General features: G+C 45.4%; 1 protein-coding gene and 2 long non-coding RNA genes across 3 annotated transcripts; all 3 read left to right on the top strand.

Moving 5' to 3' along the window:
* Positions 1 to 446: 446 nt before the first annotated feature.
* LOC131634469 (uncharacterized) lies at positions 447 to 1,974 on the top strand. Its single transcript, XM_058905141.1, has 3 exons — positions 447 to 1,415; positions 1,527 to 1,684; positions 1,779 to 1,974. Exons 1-3 carry the CDS (start codon positions 447 to 449, stop codon positions 1,972 to 1,974), a joined length of 1,323 nt encoding a protein of 440 aa, XP_058761124.1.
* Positions 1,975 to 12,224: 10,250 nt separating this feature from the next.
* LOC131634481 (uncharacterized) lies at positions 12,225 to 13,920 on the top strand. Its single transcript, XR_009293550.1, has 3 exons — positions 12,225 to 12,654; positions 12,731 to 13,010; positions 13,534 to 13,920. It is a non-coding gene; the product is annotated as an uncharacterized LOC131634481 (long non-coding RNA).
* A 6,545-nt stretch (positions 13,921 to 20,465) lies between these two features.
* On the top strand, positions 20,466 to 22,161 carry LOC131634480 (uncharacterized). The gene is made up of 3 exons (XR_009293549.1): positions 20,466 to 20,895; positions 20,972 to 21,251; positions 21,775 to 22,161. It is a non-coding gene; the product is annotated as an uncharacterized LOC131634480 (long non-coding RNA).
* The last annotated feature ends 605 nt before the right edge of the window (positions 22,162 to 22,766 follow it).

The raw sequence follows: 22,766 nt of genomic DNA, 5'->3' as shown, positions 1-22,766 counted from the left end.
CAAGGAGTTATCCACGCACGAAGACCACGCGTCACGCAGCGAGGGATTCGGTCAACCACCTCCGAACCCTACGCTATGATCATCCGGAACGTGAGTCTCCTGCTGACTCAGCCCTAGCATGGGACGTTCTGGCAGTTCCCTAGCACGTGGGCCTCCAGTTGGATTTGGCCCAATTAGGGAACCTTGGCCCAGCGCTGGGGGCTATAAATACCCTCTTTCACTAGAGGGTCAGGTATTCTATTCTTAACTCTAAACCTCATTCTCTGATAGCTACTGACTTAAGCATCGGAGAACCTTGCAGGTACCCCCCCCCCCCCATCTTGCTCTTCAAGCCAGATATTGCGCCTTGACGATTCTCCTGATCAGGTACGATCAGTGGCGCCGTCTGTGGGAACCTTGCTCCCCCTTCTTTAACAAAGATCAAAGCATAACCTTTCACCATCGTCATGGCCAATAACAACATACCTAGTCCTGATCCCTTCATCCTGGAACAACTGATTGAAGATTCCAGCCGCGAACTGACGAATCGCCGTCGGCAGGAACGTGCTTTTGCCGGACAGAGGCAACAGATTCAGCACATTCAACACGTGCACGGCCTTCAACAAGTCCAGAACGTCGAACAAACCCATCCTGAAGGACAAGTTCAGAACGGGGAAGACGGGCAGACCCGGCCCCAGACTGAGCCAGAGCAGCTCCAAGTGGTGAATGAAACTGATACCCGAGACGGGCAACCCGCTTCCTCGTTCACCCACACCTCTGACAGGCGAAGAAGCCGTAGCCCGGACGAGGAGGAACAGATCAACATTCCCGAGGGCGCTGATCCGACCGCCATCCTCCTACTCAAAGAGCTGCAGAAGACCAACCGCCTCATCCGCCAACAGGGCGACCGCATCCACGACCTGGAAAGGAAGCAACGATATCGCTCCCCCCAACGGAGACGCCATCGGTCACGTTCCTATTCCTCTTCGCGGTCTCCTCCGAGGAGAAGTCGCAAGCGCAGTCCATCTAGGTCTCGCTCCCCCTCGAGAAGAAACCGGCGCCAGCGGTCTTATTCCCGCTCTCCACCTCGAAAGACTCGGAAGAATCAGAAACCTGAAACCACTGAAGCCAAGAGTCTCTCACCCGAGCAGGAGCACCGAGGCCCCTCCAAAGCCGTGCAGAAAGTCCGCGAGCATTCTCCAAAAGACAACCGCAAAATCTCGGGCAAAGCACACACTAAATCCCAGCGGGGCAGACATTCAAACTCCCCTGAACCTAGCGACGAAGAGGATTTCCGCAGTCCCTTGTCCGAGCAAATCCGGCGTGTTCGTCTTCCCCGGGGGATGGAAAAACCACCAGCCTTGGACCACTATGACGGGACCACCGACCCCGATGACCACATAAGGAGCATCGAAGCTGTCATGGACTACCATGTGGTACGAGGATCCATCAAATGCCGCATCTTTCCGACCACGCTAAGGAAAGGCGCGATGAATTGGTACAGGAATCTGCCCCCTAACTCCATCCACTCCTGGACTGAACTGAAGGATCTTTTCCTAAGCCACTTCACCGCGTCTCGTCGGCAACCGAAATCAGAAGCAAATCTTGAGGCAGTAATCCAAGGTACCAACGAATCTTTGAGAGACTACCTCGACAGGTTCAACAAAGAAGCTGTCCAAGTGCAGACCGCGGACTACATGAAGAGGTACCTACTCGAACGAGGGCTCCTCCCCGAAAGCGACTTCAAAAAGGCCATCAAGATTGAGGAGGTCCACTCCATGAACGCCCTCCTTCGCAAGGCTCAGGCCTTCATCAGATATGAGGAAGCAGAGGCTGCTACCACGAGAGCGTCACGGGACAACGACGCCGCTCGCAGTTCAAACCATGAGCCCTCAACTTCGAGGCGCGGGCACGAGAGAAGGAAAGACGACAGGTCTCTCGATATCAAAGAACGCCGTGGACCTTCTGGTCGTTTCAACGAATATACCCCGCTGAACGCCTCACGGGAAAGGATCCTAGCCGAATGCCAAAACACTGACTTCAAAAAGTCGAACATCAGACCCCCGAAGTCAAACCCCGCGAGGCCAGGAGCCGACAAGTCCAAGTACTGCAAATACCACAGGAGCCATGGACACATGACCGAGGATTGCATTCACCTCAAGGACGCTATTGAAACACTGATCAAGGAAGGTCGCCTTTCAAAATACACACAGAAAGGGGAACCTTCCCGAAGGGACGACCACAGAAACTCTAACGAAGGGAATTCGCCGGACAACAGGCCCCTACAAGTAGCCCTGTCAGTGACCCGACCTGAAGATTTCATACCATCGGTCGGGGCACCTGCCGCACTCAGCAAATGGGAAGGATTCCCATTCGCCATGGTCGTCTCCAACGGCGGAGATCCGGGCTCCCTCACCATCAGTTCAGTGAAGAGAAAGTTCGATGAGCTGCTCAGCGCCAACGCAGACCTCGGCCCTACACTGAGAAAGTTCCGAGGGAAATCTGAACCAATCACCTTCTACCTGGAAGAACTACCCGGCGGAGCTCCAAACGCCACAATTCCTCTGCTCGTCCGAGCAAGAATGGCGAACTTCGATGTTCGACGGGTCCTAGTCGATGAAGGCAGCTCGGTCGACATCATGTACTCCCATCTCTTCCGGACACTCCAGCTGGACGACTCACACCTCACTCCCTACGTGGGTTCAGACCTTCAAGGCTTCAACGGAGCTACCACTAAACCATGGGGTTACGTCGAGCTTATTGTCACCTTCGGAGAAGGGGAGGCTTCTAGGCAAGTCAAAACTAGGTTCTTGGTGATCGACTGCAAAACCCTGTTCAACTGCATCATCGGACGCCCCACTCTGGCCGAACTGACCGCCGTACCCTCCACTGTCCACCTGAAGATGAAGTTCTACACGAGGACCGGACGAGTGGCCACCATCAACGCCGATATTGGAGCAGCCAGAAGAATCTTCGACGCCTCCGTCAAAGGATTAGAACTGATCGCTCCGCCGACCAGCTCCAACAAAAAGCCAAGGGCCGAAGACAAGCATCCTCGAGGAGACCAGCATCAGACAACCAACGTCAGCTCAGTCGACCTGGACGTCCGGTTTGCAGAGGAAGAACTAAAGACTGGGGAAGAGACGAGGTCGAAGTCACCTCACCCCTTCCGACCAGTTCCGGACGGAGATTTCGAGCTGGTCCCCTTGGGCGAAAACCCTGACAAAGCAGTGAAAATCGGTAAAGGGATCCCAGACCTTCCGAGGAAGCAGCTCATAGCCTGCCTTCGAGCCAATGCTGATCTGTTCGCCTGGAGCGCCGCGGAAATGCCCGGACTCGACCCTGAGGTCGCCTGCCACCACCTCTCCATCAATCCAGCCGCAAAGGTCGTAGTTCAACGTAGGCGTCGGCAGTCTCCCGAGAAAGCGGAGGCTGCCGAGAAAGCTGTAAAAGACCTCCTAGAGGCAAATTTTATTTCCGAGGCCAAGTATTCAACTTGGCTCTCAAACGTTGTACTTGTTAAGAAATCTAATGGAAAATGGAGAATGTGTGTTGATTATACTGATGTTAACCGGGCATGTCCAAAAGACGCCTATCCGTTACCAAACATTGATAGACTGGTCGACAACTCGGCCGGCTATAAACTATTGTCTTTTATGGATGCTTATTCAGGTTACAACCAGATCCCCATGGCGAGGAGCGACAAACAGTACACGGCGTTTATGACCGAGTCGGGCAACTATTACTACAACGTAATGCCCTTCGGCCTCAAAAACGCGGGATCCACATATCAACGGATGATGAACAAAGTGTTTCGTGGGGAGATCGGCGACACCCTCGAGGTATACATGGACGATATGATCGTCAAATCTCGAGAAGACACCGATCACACCTCCCATCTCGAGCGCGTGTTCGAGCAGGCCAGATCCTGCAAGATGCGCTTCAACCCGGAGAAATGCACCTTCGGCGTCCGGGCAGGAAAATTCCTCGGTTTCTATCTGACCGAACGAGGAATAGAAGCCAACCCAGATAAATGCCGAGCATTCTCCGAACTCCCTACTCCCAACAATAAAAAATCCATCCAAATCTTAAACGGGATGCTCACTGCACTTTCACGTTTCGTCGCGAAATCCGCCCAGCACGCCCTCCCTTTCTTCAAACTGCTACGCAAAGAAGCAGCCTTCGAATGGTCCGAAGAATGCGAGCAAGCACTTGCACACCTTAAGCAAGTACTTTCGCAACCGCCCGTCCTTTCTCGACCAGACGACAACGAGCCTCTGTACCTTTACCTAGCCGTTTCAAACGAGGCCGTCAGCGCGGCGCTGATCCGAGAAACCGTAGACGGACAAAAACCCGTGTACTTCACCAGCAAAGCTCTACAGGGACCCGAGGTGCGATACCAACAGATCGAGAAAGTCGCCATGGCCCTAGTAATAGCGGCCAGAAGGCTACGATACTACTTCCTCGCCCACACAATCTTTGTTCGGACGGACCAACCCATCAAGCAACTCCTCAGCAAAGAAGCAGCCTTCGAATGGTCCGAAGAATGCGAGCAAGCACTTGCACACCTTAAGCAAGTACTTTCGCAACCGCCCGTCCTTTCTCGACCAGACGACAACGAGCCTCTGTACCTTTACCTAGCCGTTTCAAACGAGGCCGTCAGCGCGGCGCTGATCCGAGAAACCGTAGACGGACAAAAACCCGTGTACTTCACCAGCAAAGCTCTACAGGGACCCGAGGTGCGATACCAACAGATCGAGAAAGTCGCCATGGCCCTACGCAAAGAAGCAGCCTTCGAATGGTCCGAAGAATGCGAGCAAGCACTTGCACACCTTAAGCAAGTACTTTCGCAACCGCCCGTCCTTTCTCGACCAGACGACAACGAGCCTCTGTACCTTTACCTAGCCGTTTCAAACGAGGCCGTCAGCGCGGCGCTGATCCGAGAAACCGTAGACGGACAAAAACCCGTGTACTTCACCAGCAAAGCTCTACAGGGACCCGAGGTGCGATACCAACAGATCGAGAAAGTCGCCATGGCCCTAGTAATAGCGGCCAGAAGGCTACGATACTACTTCCTCGCCCACACAATCTTTGTTCGGACGGACCAACCCATCAAGCAACTCCTCAGCCGACCAGACATGGCCGGCAGAATGCTAAGGTGGTCCCTCGAGCTTTCAGAATTCGACGTACAGTATGAGAGCAGGAAGGCACTAAAAGCACAGGCACTGGCGGACTTCGTGGCCGAGATGACCTCTATCGCCGACTCGCCCGACACGATTAAAGACAAGTGGACCATCTACGTAGATGGCGCGTCAAGCAGCTCGGGCAGCGGGGCAGGCATTATCTTGGAAAACGACGAAGGTCTTATCATAGAAGTATCTTTAGTCCTCTCCTTCAATACGTCGAACAACCAGGCCGAGTATGAAGCCCTCCTCGCGGGACTGAGACTCGCCGAGGACATAGGGGCACGAGAGATCAAGATCTACACTGATTCCCAACTCGTCGCATCTCATATCAGCGGCGAATACCAGGCCAAAAACGACGTACTTGCCGAATATCTCGCGCTCGTCAGAGATAAGATGAAAAAATTCGCCAAAGCAGAAGTCGAGCATATCCCCCGAGAACACAACTCGCGCGCCGACATACTGTCCAAACTTGCGAGCACGAGAAAGAAAGGGGGAAACAAATCAGTTATCCAAGAAATTCTGCCCAGACCAAGTGTAGGCGAAAACGCGCGAGCTCTACAGATATTCGCCATCGGGGACGACCAATGCTGGATGACCCCAGTGTACAACTTCCTCACAAAAGACGAGCTCCCCGCCGACGCGAAAGAAGCCTCAACGATTAAGAGACGAGCGTGCTCATACACTATCCTCGAAAACAAGTTGTACCGACGAGGTTTCTCCATCCCCCTCCTTAAATGCATCGATGCCTCGCAAGCACTAGAGGTACTCCAGGAGCTCCATGATGGAATCAACGGCCAGCACCTCGGTGGGTGGTCACTAGCTAGGAAAGCCCTCAGAGCCGGCTATTACTGGCCGACCATGCAGCAGGACGCCAAAGAGTACGTCAAGAAATACGACAAATGCCAGCGTCACGCCGACATGCACTTGGCCCCACCAAACGAGCTCAAATCTCTCTCCTCACCTTGGCCTTTCTCTACGTGGGGAATGGACCTCCTCGGACCTTTCCCGGTCGGATCCTACCAAAACAAATACCTGGTGGTCGCTGTAGATTACTTCACAAAATGGATAGAAGCTGAAGCGCTCGCTAAAATCACATCCCAAAACGTACTCCGATTTTACAAGAGGAACATACTCGCTCGATTCGGAGTACCACAGGCGATAATAACCGACAACGACACCCAGTTCACGGACAGAAAATTCCAGGAATTCGTGGCCAAACTCGGGACAAAGCAACACTTCACTTCGGTCGAGCACCCCCAAACCAACGGACAGGCTGAAGCCGCCAACCGGGTCATTCTTCGTGGGTTGAAGAAAAGACTGGGCGAAGCGAAAAAAGCCTGGGTCGAAGAGCTACACAGCGTCCTCTGGGCATACAGGACGACCCCACATTCAACCACGGGCGAAACACCATTCAGGCTAACCTATGGCACCGAAGCCGTGATCCCCGTGGAGATCCGAGAACCGTCTCGTCGGACTGAGTCACCTCTCGAGGAAGAACTCAACGACGAAGCTATGAGAGAAGAGCTCGACATGGTCGAGGAGATCCGAACAGGATCCTCCCTGCGAGAAGCGAAATTGAAACAACAAATAGCGTTAAGACATGACACCAAAGTTATCAAGCGCTCCTTCGAAGTCGGAGACTTAGTGCTCCGTAGGAACATGAAAGATTCACGCGAAGGCAAACTAGCCCCAAACTGGGAAGGTCCATACCGAGTGTACGATAAAACCGAAAACGGTGCATATTACCTCGAGAACCTTCTCGGCGAAAAACTAGCTCGACCTTGGAATGCTGAAAAACTCAGACGCTATTACAGTTAGAAACAACCTGACGCTACCCGGCCGCTCGTGACGAACACGAGGAAAGCTGGGCGAGGACTCGCGCCATGGTACAAGCGCGTATGCTCCACGACAGCTTCAGTCGGATAACCCTACCAGGAGGCAAAGCCGACTACGCGGCGGGCCTTATACGCAGACCCTCCGCAGAAGTACTTGCACGGCAGAACCCCAGCTCGCGATGGGATCGTTCACGCCGCGAGCACCTGGCCCCGACCGCGGCCTCGAGCTCGCTTATAGCGCACACCTGCTCTGCGCACCCGGACCGTTCCCCACACGCCCGGGCCATAAACCTCGGTCGAGCACAAACATAATTCGAGCATAAACATAAAGCATACATATTAACGGCAAAATCAGATAAGCACAAATAAACATTGGAGCATAAAACGGAATATTAAAAACCGACCAAATTGGTCGGAGATATCCAAATATTACAAAAATTATCCGGGCATCGCCCAACTAGCTACCTTGGCGCGCAGGCCACAAAATATTGGCACACAGGCCATAAAACATCGGCACGCAGGCCACAATAATAAAAGACTGGTCAAACATCGCCATCTTCGTCCTCGGCACCGTTGTCCTCGCCCTGGGGCTCCTGCTCGTCTTCCCAGTCCTCGAACTCCGGATTTGATTCAATCCGCCCGTCCACGACCTTGTGATATGGACCAATGCCCTTCGTCACCAGGCGCGGGTTGAGGACTTTCAGCTGATCCACTGCAGCTTTAAAACCGACCCCCAAGGTAGCAACACAGTCGATCTCCAGCTCCCGAACCTTGCCCAAAAGCTGAGAACGCGTCACCAAGGCCTTCTCATCATCATCCTCCTCGGCCGAAGGGAGATGAGCCCTCTCCAACTCAGCAACTCTCTCACAGAGCCTTTTCCCCTCGGCCTCCAAGTCCGCAACCTTATTACGCTCTTTAACGAGATCCTCCACTATGCCGCTCTGGACCTCATACTTGTCCTTGTACTATTCGAACTCGTGCTCTAGCTCGTCGTATTTGATCTGGAGAGCATCGTAGTCCTTCTGAGGACAGACTTTCTGAGCATTAAGAGCCAAGGCCAAGGCAGCCACCCTCATCATCCCTTCGAGGTCCTCGGACAAATCCTTGTCTCGAGCCACCCGGTCCCGCCTGACGATGTGCCTCACCTCCTCGCGCTCGAGGAGCACATTCTTCCTTGAAAAGATTCCCCTATGCAGAGTACAAGAGGGCAGCACTATGTCCTCCTCGGAGGGGTTGTCAATGATAAGAGGACGAAGCTCCGCGGTCCCGTCATTCTTTTGCTTCTTTCCGGCTGGAGAACCACGCGAGGACGTCCCAACCGACGAAGGAGAGCCACTGTCGGGGGCACTCGCGGCAGCCGCCTTGACCTCCTCAACCCGCGATCGTTTCACGGACACTTTGATGGCCCCCTTGTTCTTGGCCCGCATCTTCGTAACTTTGTCATGCAAGTCGGCCATTTTTCCTGCAAAATAAGGAGTTAGAACCAAAAAGATATTGTTTAAACAAATAATAGCTAGCTCACCTAACAAAATCATAGCATCCCCATAACTACCGCACTCGAGGACAGCTTTGGTGTTGATGTGCCGAGGCTCCAGCATGGGACTTCCATCTTCCTCGAATAGGGGATCCCCGTTGGGATATGTACATATGGCCGGCCTAAACCCGTCCACGTAGGAAGCGAGCCGTTGATACCCCCCAGTATCACGCTCATTGAGGTCCTCGTCACGGAAGATGAAATAATCAGTCCCCCGCTCGAAGTGGTCAGGCTGCCACTCCAACGGGAACCGGGCAGACGAACCCACCTTCATCACCCCATCCTCGATATACTCGCGCTCCTCGAACAAGTGGTTCTCGGCATCGGGAGTAAGTGGCTTAACCAGAAAGTATCGACTCTTGAAATGCTTGATAGAGTCCTGGTAAATGGCGAACAGCTTCTTCGGCTGCTTAAACGACACCCAACTCCACTTGCCGTCCCGATCACGCAACCTCTGCAAGTGAAACACTCTGAAGAAAAGAGGCAGGGTCGCTTCCACCTCCAAGTACCCACATACGATTTCAAAAGCTCTTAAGAACGCTAAAGCGTTGGGGTGAAGCTGAGACGGGCACAAGCGCAGCCAACTGAAGACACTCCGTTGCAAGAGAGTGAAGGGGAGACGGAGTCCAGCCTCCTTAAAGACGAACTCATACATTGCGAAACGAGGACAAGAGAATTTCGAGCAGATCCTCTGGTGAGGTTTAGGCACAAAGGCGCCCCAAGAAGGCTCCTCATCCTGGTCAAGATCCTCGATCACATTAAAAGCTTCCTTAGGACGCGTTGTGAAGCGCGATGCGATCATCCTCGGGGCAACAGCCACCCATTCTTCAAGTGCCCGAGGGGAGGTCTCGACAACGGGAATGTCCTCTTGCGAGCCAACGGCTTCGTCCCCATCTGAAATATCGAAGACAACATCATCCTTGTTCTCGTCGGCCATTTACCTGAAAAGCAGAGAAAACCGTGAATTCGACTGGTCAAATCCACCCTTCCACCGCAGGTCAAGTGAAAGGGCGAGGAAAAGGGCCGACGAGCTAAAGTGCCCTCAGAGCATAGTCGTCACACGCAGCGGAGGTCGGCAAACCCATGTCATCACCGAGACATGCAACCTCCACTGCTCGTGGCATTCATCCTACTCCCTAGTAATCCTAAAGGCTGGACGTCTCATTCAAACGTTCTAGCTCCGTTCACTCAAAACTCGCTCGGCAAACGCATGGGAGAAACGCTTATCTTCTAGGATTACTCGGTTAATTCATAAACGTTGCTCGTCATACTCATCAATCGTCCCCACCTCACTCAAAACTAACACATAAAACTTAAATAAAAACATGAAGGAGACGAGGAACTTACTTGGAGAAAGCGAAGAAGATATGAACGAGACGAGGAGGAGAGCAGTGAGCGGATCTTGAAGGCTTGGAAAATGTTAAGTGCCAAATGAGTGACCTCCTCACTCCTTATATAGGGAAAGAAGGCCAAAGGGTGTCATGATGGCCTAGGCAGCCTAGAAGACGCCATCATTGCCTACACCCCAAAGACGGCTCCCTCCACGAAAAGCTGCCACGCGTCCCAAAGATCTTGAGAACTCCAAAAGACGCCGTCTACTTTCACCCCTAGAAACGGCGCAGTAATGATTACAGCCTGTACAGCTGACACCTGTCAATCACGCTGACGAGCGACAACCAATAAGGTTAAAAACCGAGGACAACAGCCGACAAAGCCCTTGAGGAACCCAGGACTTGGAATCGTTGCCCGTGCTCGGCTAAACCTCCTCGTTAAAGTCATCACCCTTATAAGGCTAATGACTTGGGGGGCTCCTGTTCTGGTCTGGGCCGAGCAGGCCCAACCCTTGTTGTCGCACGCTCGCGAAAATGAACAGAGTCGCCACCAATATATTTATCCCAAAGAGGGAAAGGAATATCAGAAAACCTGGAATAAGGATAAGAGAAGGTCTTTCGACCAGAGATAGGGTACGGAAGTCGGTTACGCGAGGGGAAGGTACTAGCACCCCTCACGCCCATCGTACTCGATGGTATCCACCTATGTTTGTTCTATTCTAAGGGTGTATAAATCTAAAGTTTAATTACTAAGGGAATGCATGCAAATGAAAGAAAAAGAAACACGGGGAAAATAAGGTTTATAAATAATTGTGCTCGCTTAGGCCCCGCGACCTAATGCCTACGTATCCTTTTCAGGAATCAGAGCGCCGTAGTTCGGCTCTTTAGTTTTTGTTTGTTTTTGTGTTTTTTAGTTGAACAGTTACATTCACACTCCGCTGCTCGACCTCTGGAGTCTTAAGCTGGGAATGGAGCGGAAGTAACGTGTCCGATTAGGAGAAAGAATGCCCTGAAGGCAAGAGAAAGAATGCCTCGGAGGCAAGAGAGAGAAGAGAGAAAATTGGTTTGTGTCTTTTAGGTGTAATTCCATGATGGACGAAAACCTACTACAAGGCATCGCATCACTTCCTCACTTTGATTAGCTCTGAGCCTTTATTAGATATTTTGAAATATTTTTGGTTAGGTGTCTTTTAAGGGAAATTAATTTGTGACTTGAATCATGCCATAAAAGAGAGTTTTTGAATATTTAGAGAATGCACATCGAGGCCTACGCCACAATCGTTTCTCTATATGAAATACAATTTTTGAATATTTAGAGAATGCACATCGAGGCCTACGCCACAATCGTTTCTCTAAATAACGGTTAAGAAATACACCGAGGCCTACGCCACAATCATTTCTCTTCCGCTAAGTGGGAAAGAACATACATCGGGGCCTACGCCCCAATCATTTCTTTCACACTAAAAAAGGGCATTAGCATGATTCGCGTCGTCCTTTATTAATGTTTTAAAAGTTGAAAAGGAAAAGAAGGAAAACTAGCCTAAAGTGAACAACTAGCCTAATGTTATGATTATAGGTCCTAAATCTTAAAGGAAACATACAAGTGAAGTCACAAGCAAAAAATACAAATAAGCATGATACAATATTGGTACAAAAATGACTAAAAGCATGACTTGAAAATAGTACAAAATGATTCACAATATAATACAAAATTAGTACAAAAACGTGAAACGAAACAAGTCAAAATATGGCACGAAATGGATTAAAGGACTATCTATTTTCTATGATTTTTTATGAAGAAAAAGAATGCTAACTAAGCCAAAAAGAAGAATTAGCCTAACTAATATTTTTTATGTACATTTTTTGTGTCGAAAATTGGTATTGGGGTCTAAAAATTAGCGGAAAAATTAGTATTTATTACCTAAAAGAAACATAAAAGAATCTAAGTAAAAACACTAAATTTGTTAATTGAAAACAAAAGTAAACAGGAGGGTGCATATGGAAATTAGTGGTGGTGAAGAGTAACTGGGCGCAGGGCCCATTGGTGTTGGCCCAGAGAAACTATTTTTGTTACAGATTTTCTTCAGCAAACAATGATAACGTGGGTCAAAAGGGGGTGAGGTTAGCAGTCATTGGCCCATGGAGAATTGTTTTGATCCAGATGTTTCTATCATAATTTGTCAATTTCAATTAATCAGGGCATTAGACCAAATTAACGTGACCAGATTCTTAATCTCTTCCTAATTAATGCAAGGTTTTCATGTTAATTATAATTAATATCAATTAATTATCAGAATTTTCCAATGTTAATAAAAGGAAATAATGAAATAGGAATAGGGATTAGGTAACGAAACCTTGCGACTATTGGAGTTCTCTCGCTATTCTCACTCGGTGACGGTGCGGCGAGGCAATCGACGGCGCGGTCCACCTATCTCCGGCATCGCTTCTTCGCCTCAGTTTCTCCCTCTCGCTTTCGATCTCTTCTTGCTTCCCTCTCCGATTTCACTTTCTTCGATCTTTCTTCTTCTTTGAACACGTTGCGGTCTTGTTATTTGCGGAGTCGACGAAGCATGAAGGTGATTGATGATGTCGAGGACTCGATAAGAAGCCGAGGTGAAGATAATGTCGCTGTGGTTGAAGATAAAGCGAAGATGATGATATCGCTTGATGAAGATTGAGCCACAATTGAAGAATCAAGATGATGAACGAAGTTGTTGAATGATAGTTGTTAGTTGAAGATTATGGTAGATTGAATTGAGGGAGATGATGGCGAGTTCTGCAGAATTGTGGTGAGTTCTTGAGATTGGATGAATCCGGATATTGTGTGATGGATTTTCTGTTTTGCTGATTGTGATTTTTCTGCAGGTTATCAATGGAGATTGAAGGTGGTGAAGTAGCATTAAGATGATACTCTGTTGAATCGATGGAGGTGAGTTGAAGCGAGGATGAAAGGATGGTGGAGAATGAGCTTTGAAGAATGGTGGTTATGTGAAGAATTGGGAAAGGATTGAAGATGATATGTGAAAGAGATGAAGAGTGAAGGTTCAGAGAGATTGGTGGGAGAAGAATGAGTTGAGAGATTATGAATGGAAAAGTGGAAAATTGTGGAGGAGTCGAGAGTTCAGAAGCTGATGAATATATATAGGTAATTCTTTCTCCCTTTCTCTTCTGAAACTTTCTGTTATGAGTTTGTTAGGGATCAATAACTGACTTTGGGATTCTGTTAGAGTAGTTCTAGGTTGTTAGGAAGTTATATGAGTTAGTTAGGGTAGTTACAAAACGGTTTAGGGATTGTTTAAGAGGTAGTTAGGGAAGTTAGTAGTTATGAATGGTTAGGGACATTTCTGTTAAAAGAGTTTAGAAATGGATGGTAGTTATAGTTATGTTGTAACTGATTGGAAAGTTATGTGGTTAAATGATTTTGCTGAATTTTGTATGTTTGGAACTGTTTAGGAAATCAGTTGGTGAGTTTTGGTCGGGTGCTTCTAACTTAGTTAGGTTCTGTTTATAGAACTGGTTGGAGAGGCTGCAGGTTTAGTGTACGGTTAGGCGTAGATGAGGTTATTAGTTTAGATTCAATTGGCTTGCTGAACTGTTTTGGTTGTTGGTCTAACTTGGGATCGTGAATTGAATGCTGAGTGTATGTTCTCTTTTTTGGAATGTTGCAGGTTTTGGTTGGGACCGTTGACGGCATGTACGGCATGGCTGCAGCAAGATGGCATGGCCGCGGTTATGCTTGAAAGCTGGAAGAGGAGGATGGTCTTAGGCACGCAAGGAGTTGGTATTAATATGATGAATATCGTGAAGAAGAAACGACACGAGAGGCGGCATCAAGGTTGAAGCAGATTATGGGACCAGCAACGGACTTTTGTAAACTGGAGGTTGAAGTGTAACTTTTAGAAATAGGCGTGGGTTTTTTGTTTTTGTTTATGTAATACTTTTCTGTGTATGTATAGTAGCAGCAATTGGATGATATGGCTTGAAAAACTATAACGGACAGAACCAACCTCTTCCTTTCCTTTTTAATCGAATTTCAACTTCCTCTTTTTTTCTAATGCTTCAATTACCAAAAGGTGCTTGTAAATCTTTTCCTTTTCAAACCAACACCATAAGAATCTCAATCTCACAAGACTTGTCATAGGCTACCATCTTTGTTCAGGTGAATTCATTCGATATTATACTGTGACTTATAATTCAAGTAGTGTACCAAATAATTATGTCCAAGTTCCATAAAAACAATCTCCTTGGTTAGTAAGTGAATACTGAAATACCAAATCCAGTTGGTCTAAATAGAAACTTTGACGGACGCATTCATAGGGAAATAAACCCTGATCCAGTCGATGCCTTTGATCCACCACCACTAATTTAATGAACCAACATTATACTTAATGAATGCATGATGTGTTAATGACCTAATAGATGAGATTATGAGATGCATAAGCCAATTAGAAATAAAATTAAGATGGGCAAATTTTGGGGTGCAACAGCTGCCCCTATTTAATCGTCTTAAACTTGAAAGTGAGATTGGCGCTAGCCTTTCGAACATTCAAGGTAGAAGAAGATTAAATATCAAGAGAACCTGAAAATTTGCCTTATGAGAGATAGAATCCACTGGGGAAAGTGATAGTGTCATTTATTGAGGAAAACTGCGTCAATTCTGGATTGAACGAAGTAACTCTGGGTTAGAAATGAAATGGAATTCAACTCTGAGTTGAAGAAGAAAAGTGGGTCAACTCTGGGTTGAAGAACGGAGAAAAGTCAACTCTGGGTTAGATACAAGATAAACATCGATTCTGGATCGAGAATGGAAAGAAAAACATCAACTCTGGGTCGAAGATAAGATGAGGATATCAACTCTGGGTTGAGAAAAGGAAAGAAGAGCAATTAGGGATGATCGTCAACTCTGGGTTGAGAAGAAAATAAAGAAAGAAAATCGTCAACTCTGGGTTGAGAAAAAAATCAGGAAAGAAGACCGTCAACTCTGGGTTGAGTAGAAGAGGTAAAAGATAACTATCAACTCTGGGTCGAAAGGGAAAAGAGACAAGACAACCATCAACCCTGGGTTGAGTGGGAAAAAGGATAAGGGGTCAACTCTGGGTTGAATAAAAGATAACTGTCAACTCTGGGTGAGTGGGAAAAAGATAGGCATCAACTCTGGGTTGAATAAAAGACAAACATCAACTCTGGGTTGAATAAAAGGTGACCGTCAACTCTGGGTGAGTGGGAAAAAGATAGGCATCAACTCTGGGTTGAATAAAAGACAAACATCAACTCTGGGTTGAATAAAAGGTGACCGTCAACTCTGGGTGAGTGGGAAAGAGATAAACATCAACTCTGGGTTGAAGAAGGTAACCGTCAACTCTGGGTTGAGTGGGAAAGAGAAATCAATTCTGGATCGAATAAGGGATAACCATCAACTCTGGGTTGAGAGAGAAAAGGATAAAAGAATAACCATCAACTCTGGGTGAGAGGGAAAGAAGAAAAGAAATATCCGTCAACTCTGGGTGAGAGGGAAAGAATAATTAACTCGGGGTTAAAAGATGAAAGGAGAACCAACTCTGGGTTGAAATCGAGAACATCAACTCTGGGTTGAAGAAAGATGAACATGATTGACTTGGGGAGATGACACCACAATGGTAACTTTGAGTGATCCAGTGGAATATCAATTGATTGCTTGTAGGGACCTCATCTGACGAGTAACTTGGCTTATGCTTCATATGCAAATGTTTGATTTATTTGATGCACTTTTGGAGATGCAATGCTATGGATTCTATATGCAGTGTATTGATTGATTGGGGTTTCTGCTTTGTATGGTATAGATTAGGTGGAGTTCTGAACTCTGCTTGATTCAAGATAGGGTGGATGCCCCTGCTTTATTGATGATTGGATCATGCGGGAGAAATGATAACGTAAATGCAATGATATGCATGATGTATGTATGATTATGAATGGAATGATTGTTTCCATGATACTAGGAGTGAATGGAGGGCTCCTTGCAAGAAGGTTATTGCTTGAAGGATAGAATTTGTGAAGGTGAGGTGTTTGGCTTGACTCTTCGACACCTGTCTCAATATCTGACACTTGCTTGAAGATGAAGAAATGAATTGTTACTAGTCTGCCCCAACTTGTATGATCTCTTGAGATAGGACTTTGATAATGCTTGAATCATGGAGATTTGAAATGGTCTGCCCCAGTATTGATCATGGAATGAATGCCCCAAATTGAAAGGAACTATTCCACCAAATGGATGCTTCAGGTATTTGCTCAGTGGATGACCAACTTTTGCCAATGCAAGACTACTCGATGGAATTTCAATGTTGAACTTTCCTTGGTATCAAGTACTTACCTTCAAGTTAGAGACAATTCTGTTTTGAAAAAGATAATGAGAATGCAATGCACATGTTAATCTCAAAGAAAGGTTTTATTTGTCAAAATGTTGTACTGATACTAACACAAATGACACAACAACAATAGGAGTCAGTTTTGACATGATTTTACAGTTTGTACGCTTTCGGAACGAACCCTACTTCAATTAGGACTTTCGAGGGTTGTAACGTGGCCGGGTTCACGGTTTAAGAAACAAAGGATAAAGGCTCAAGTTCTACTTAACCCACCCCTTCTTCGTGATGTTCTCCAGTCCTACGTTCAGCTAGTTCGACCCGAGCATTCGCCTTTCAGGAAGGATTATGATGGATGAGGATCTTTTATGGCTTTGATGGAGGTGGCAGTCACCCTTCAGTGCTTTCATTGATGATTATAACAACTTGTCCCTTGGAGGATTTTTGTTCTTGTTATTTTCTTTTGCTTTCCCTAACTTTTGCCTGGACAGAAAGTTTCTTTTGATTTTGGTGTTCGTTGTCCAGCGGGATATGCCCTAATTTTTGCCTAAGTCAATTGCTTCAAAGCTTTTCCTTCTTTCTCTTTTTTTTTTTGACTTAGCGGGCTCTTTTTTTTTTCCTTTTTTTTCATGATTCATAACTTTCTTTTCATTCTTTTTTTGTCTCGTTCAGGAACAAGTTGTATGATTTTTGTGATTGTCTTGATGAAAAGGTTGTGACTGCCTTCTTCTTAGTGAATGAGAGACATCCATTGTGGATAGTGCTCTTCTTCTTTTGTTATGAGAGATGGAATATGATTGATCCTCTGATGGAATACCTGAAAGTTGAGCGCTCAGTCACACTAACTGAAGACTACCCTGCCCCTGGTTAATATTGAGGGTTTTGTACTTTTTGAAAAGAAACTACTACTCCTTAGGCTCAAAGGGGTTGACGAGGGTTTCACTCCCTTATAACTCCGGTGTTTAGGAATTGAAACAATGCCTGTACATCGTCAGCAGGGTCTTGTTCCAAAAGCATAAAATTAGTGATTCATGTGTTTTTGATTTTTCATCATTCTCCTTTTTTAGTTGCTTAAGACAAATGAGTAAAGTATCAATGAACATAATGACAAAGATGAAATGATTTGAGAAAAACATGTATATTGCATTATTTTTATTTATTCAAACAGAATGAATTTCTTACAATGAGAAGTACTTGATAACAACAAAAGTAATACAATTGAAAATACTAAAGAAATCTATACAATGGCAAGCTTGGCCTTATTCTAATGCAAATGAAATGTTCTCTGACAAACATGAAGTCTTCATGGTCCATTGGTGGAAGGTACCCTCATGAGGAGGCGTGGGGTCCTTAGATAGTAGCTTGATTTTTTTTTGTAATTCCCCATGATTCTTTGTCGGTGAGCTCTTGTCAGATATCGGTGTGGAGGAATTGTCTTGTCTGATCTGATGGAGAGGAAGTGTGGTAAGAGTCTTGGTAACCATGGATGCATATGCATGAATGCAAAGTGTTAATGATGATGCAAATGTAGTAGGAATCAGGATCAAGGATCAAGACCTCTTGGATAACAACTTCTCATGGTCAATAAGATATGGTCGAATCCTCTAGATTCAGAGGTTCGACGTTGCTTTCTGGATAAATAGCTTGTGCATAAGTCAAAGATGGTCGAATCCTCCAGATTCAGAGGTTCGACGTTGATTCTGATATATAACTGATGTAGAACTTCTGTATAAGTCAAATGTGGTCGAATCCTCTAGATTCAGAGGTTCGACGTTGATTCTGATAGATAACTGATGTATAGCTTCTGTATAAGTCAAATGTTCCAGGATCAAAGGTTCGACGTTCTTTTGAGTACCAGGAGGACCAATAGTCACCAACAGAACATGTACCTGTACCTGTTAAGAATATGATTCCCTCCCCACTCACGGGTGTAGTCTAGGTCAGGGTAGGTCAATATGGCAACCAGCGTTATCAGTTCTCCTGAGATACCACCATTGTTGCATCTACATGCCAACGATGATACCCCATTTGAACCTCGACTGGGCGTGGGTCTCATGATCGCACTAGACAAGACCTGACATCTCATCGGCGTCATGACTATCCACTCTATCCTAGGTATCCTATGTGTCAACTCTGGCCTGGGTATTGGGCCTTTTACCTCATAGAAACAACCCACCCAATCCTGCAAACAGATAAAATATGTGGCCCCCACGGGGACCCATAATATAGTCCAGAATGCGAGAAAATAAACATGATATGCGAGCAATAAATAGTCATGATATGCAAGCATAAAATAAATGAAGCGAAGTATAAGCACTATATAAGCACACCCAAAAAACAGACAAACAAACAAAGGCTAGGATCGACTCGCTAAATACGGACCCGCAATAGGTCTAACGTCCCCAGCAGAGTCGCCAGCTGTCGCACGCTCGCGAAAATGAACAGAGTCGCCACCAATATATTTATCCCAAAGAGGGAAAGGAATATCAGAAAACCTGGAATAAGGATAAGAGAAGGTCTTTCGACCAGAGATAGGGTACGGAAGTCGGTTACGCGAGGGGAAGGTACTAGCACCCCTCACGCCCATCGTACTCGATGGTATCCACCTATGTTTGTTCTATTCTAAGGGTGTATAAATCTAAAGTTTAATTACTAAGGGAATGCATGCAAATGAAAGAAAAAGAAACACGGGGAAAATAAGGTTTATAAATAATTGTGCTCGCTTAGGCCCCGCGACCTAATGCCTACGTATCCTTTTCAGGAATCAGAGCGCCGTAGTTCGGCTCTTTAGTTTTTGTTTGTTTTTGTGTTTTTTAGTTGAACAGTTACATTCACACTCCGCTGCTCGACCTCTGGAGTCTTAAGCTGGGAATGGAGCGGAAGTAACGTGTCCGATTAGGAGAAAGAATGCCCTGAAGGCAAGAGAAAGAATGCCTCGGAGGCAAGAGAGAGAAGAGAGAAAATTGGTTTGTGTCTTTTAGGTGTAATTCCATGATGGACGAAAACCTACTACAAGGCATCGCATCACTTCCTCACTTTGATTAGCTCTGAGCCTTTATTAGATATTTTGAAATATTTTTGGTTAGGTGTCTTTTAAGGGAAATTAATTTGTGACTTGAATCATGCCATAAAAGAGAGTTTTTGAATATTTAGAGAATGCACATCGAGGCCTACGCCACAATCGTTTCTCTATATGAAATACAATTTTTGAATATTTAGAGAATGCACATCGAGGCCTACGCCACAATCGTTTCTCTAAATAACGGTTAAGAAATACACCGAGGCCTACGCCACAATCATTTCTCTTCCGCTAAGTGGGAAAGAACATACATCGGGGCCTACGCCCCAATCATTTCTTTCACACTAAAAAAGGGCATTAGCATGATTCGCGTCGTCCTTTATTAATGTTTTAAAAGTTGAAAAGGAAAAGAAGGAAAACTAGCCTAAAGTGAACAACTAGCCTAATGTTATGATTATAGGTCCTAAATCTTAAAGGAAACATACAAGTGAAGTCACAAGCAAAAAATACAAATAAGCATGATACAATATTGGTACAAAAATGACTAAAAGCATGACTTGAAAATAGTACAAAATGATTCACAATATAATACAAAATTAGTACAAAAACGTGAAACGAAACAAGTCAAAATATGGCACGAAATGGATTAAAGGACTATCTATTTTCTATGATTTTTTATGAAGAAAAAGAATGCTAACTAAGCCAAAAAGAAGAATTAGCCTAACTAATATTTTTTATGTACATTTTTTGTGTCGAAAATTGGTATTGGGGTCTAAAAATTAGCGGAAAAATTAGTATTTATTACCTAAAAGAAACATAAAAGAATCTAAGTAAAAACACTAAATTTGTTAATTGAAAACAAAAGTAAACAGGAGGGTGCATATGGAAATTAGTGGTGGTGAAGAGTAACTGGGCGCAGGGCCCATTGGTGTTGGCCCAGAGAAACTATTTTTGTTACAGATTTTCTTCAGCAAACAATGATAACGTGGGTCAAAAGGGGGTGAGGTTAGCAGTCATTGGCCCATGGAGAATTGTTTTGATCCAGATGTTTCTATCATAATTTGTCAATTTCAATTAATCAGGGCATTAGACCAAATTAACGTGACCAGATTCTTAATCTCTTCCTAATTAATGCAAGGTTTTCATGTTAATTATAATTAATATCAATTAATTATCAGAATTTTCCAATGTTAATAAAAGGAAATAATGAAATAGGAATAGGGATTAGGTAACGAAACCTTGCGACTATTGGAGTTCTCTCGCTATTCTCACTCGGTGACGGTGCGGCGAGGCAATCGACGGCGCGGTCCACCTATCTCCGGCATCGCTTCTTCGCCTCAGTTTCTCCCTCTCGCTTTCGATCTCTTCTTGCTTCCCTCTCCGATTTCACTTTCTTCGATCTTTCTTCTTCTTTGAACACGTTGCGGTCTTGTTATTTGCGGAGTCGACGAAGCATGAAGGTGATTGATGATGTCGAGGACTCGATAAGAAGCCGAGGTGAAGATAATGTCGCTGTGGTTGAAGATAAAGCGAAGATGATGATATCGCTTGATGAAGATTGAGCCACAATTGAAGAATCAAGATGATGAACGAAGTTGTTGAATGATAGTTGTTAGTTGAAGATTATGGTAGATTGAATTGAGGGAGATGATGGCGAGTTCTGCAGAATTGTGGTGAGTTCTTGAGATTGGATGAATCCGGATATTGTGTGATGGATTTTCTGTTTTGCTGATTGTGATTTTTCTGCAGGTTATCAATGGAGATTGAAGGTGGTGAAGTAGCATTAAGATGATACTCTGTTGAATCGATGGAGGTGAGTTGAAGCGAGGATGAAAGGATGGTGGAGAATGAGCTTTGAAGAATGGTGGTTATGTGAAGAATTGGGAAAGGATTGAAGATGATATGTGAAAGAGATGAAGAGTGAAGGTTCAGAGAGATTGGTGGGAGAAGAATGAGTTGAGAGATTATGAATGGAAAAGTGGAAAATTGTGGAGGAGTCGAGAGTTCAGAAGCTGATGAATATATATAGGTAATTCTTTCTCCCTTTCTCTTTTGAAACTTTCTGTTATGAGTTTGTTAGGGATCAATAACTGACTTTGGGATTCTGTTAGAGTAGTTCTAGGTTGTTAGGAAGTTATATGAGTTAGTTAGGGTAGTTACAAAACGGTTTAGGGATTGTTTAAGAGGTAGTTAGGGAAGTTAGTAGTTATGAATGGTTAGGGACATTTCTGTTAAAAGAGTTTAGAAATGGATGGTAGTTATAGTTATGTTGTAACTGATTGGAAAGTTATGTGGTTAAATGATTTTGCTGAATTTTGTATGTTTGGAACTGTTTAGGAAATCAGTTGGTGAGTTTTGGTCGGGTGCTTCTAACTTAGTTAGGTTCTGTTTATAGAACTGGTTGGAGAGGCTGCAGGTTTAGTGTACGGTTAGGCGTAGATGAGGTTATTAGTTTAGATTCAATTGGCTTGCTGAACTGTTTTGGTTGTTGGTCTAACTTGGGATCGTGAATTGAATGCTGAGTGTATGTTCTCTTTTTTGGAATGTTGCAGGTTTTGGTTGGGACCGTTGACGGCATGTACGGCATGGCTGCAGCAAGATGGCATGGCCGCGGTTATGCTTGAAAGCTGGAAGAGGAGGATGGTCTTAGGCACGCAAGGAGTTGGTATTAATATGATGAATATCGTGAAGAAGAAACGACACGAGAGGCGGCATCAAGGTTGAAGCAGATTATGGGACCAGCAACGGACTTTTGTAAACTGGAGGTTGAAGTGTAACTTTTAGAAATAGGCGTGGGTTTTTTGTTTTTGTTTATGTAATACTTTTCTGTGTATGTATAGTAGCAGCAATTGGATGATATGGCTTGAAAAACTATAACGGACAGAACCAACCTCTTCCTTTCCTTTTTAATCGAATTTCAACTTCCTCTTTTTTTCTAATGCTTCAATTACCAAAAGGTGCTTGTAAATCTTTTCCTTTTCAAACCAACACCATAAGAATCTCAATCTCACAAGACTTGTCATAGGCTACCATCTTTGTTCAGGTGAATTCATTCGATATTATACTGTGACTTATAATTCAAGTAGTGTACCAAATAATTATGTCCAAGTTCCATAAAAACAATCTCCTTGGTTAGTAAGTGAATACTGAAATACCAAATCCAGTTGGTCTAAATAGAAACTTTGACGGACGCATTCATAGGGAAATAAACCCTGATCCAGTCGATGCCTTTGATCCACCACCACTAATTTAATGAACCAACATTATACTTAATGAATGCATGATGTGTTAATGACCTAATAGATGAGATTATGAGATGCATAAGCCAATTAGAAATAAAATTAAGATGGGCAAATTTTGGGGTGCAACACTTGTTACCAGCCGAGCAGGCCCAATTCCCTTGGGCCCAATTACTGGACAACAGATAAGGGCTGCCCTTCGCGAAGACTCTGGCCGAGCAGGCCCAAACCTTTGGGCCCACTTACTGGATAACCGTCAAGGAGTTATCCACGCACGAAGACCACGCGTCACGCAGCGAGGGATT

The sequence above is a fragment of the Vicia villosa genome, unplaced genomic scaffold (genome assembly GCF_029867415.1).
Source record: "Vicia villosa cultivar HV-30 ecotype Madison, WI unplaced genomic scaffold, Vvil1.0 ctg.001304F_1_1, whole genome shotgun sequence".
NCBI classification, from domain to species: Eukaryota; Viridiplantae; Streptophyta; class Magnoliopsida; order Fabales; family Fabaceae; genus Vicia; species Vicia villosa.
This window is presented reverse-complemented; position numbering and strand designations above follow the sequence as displayed.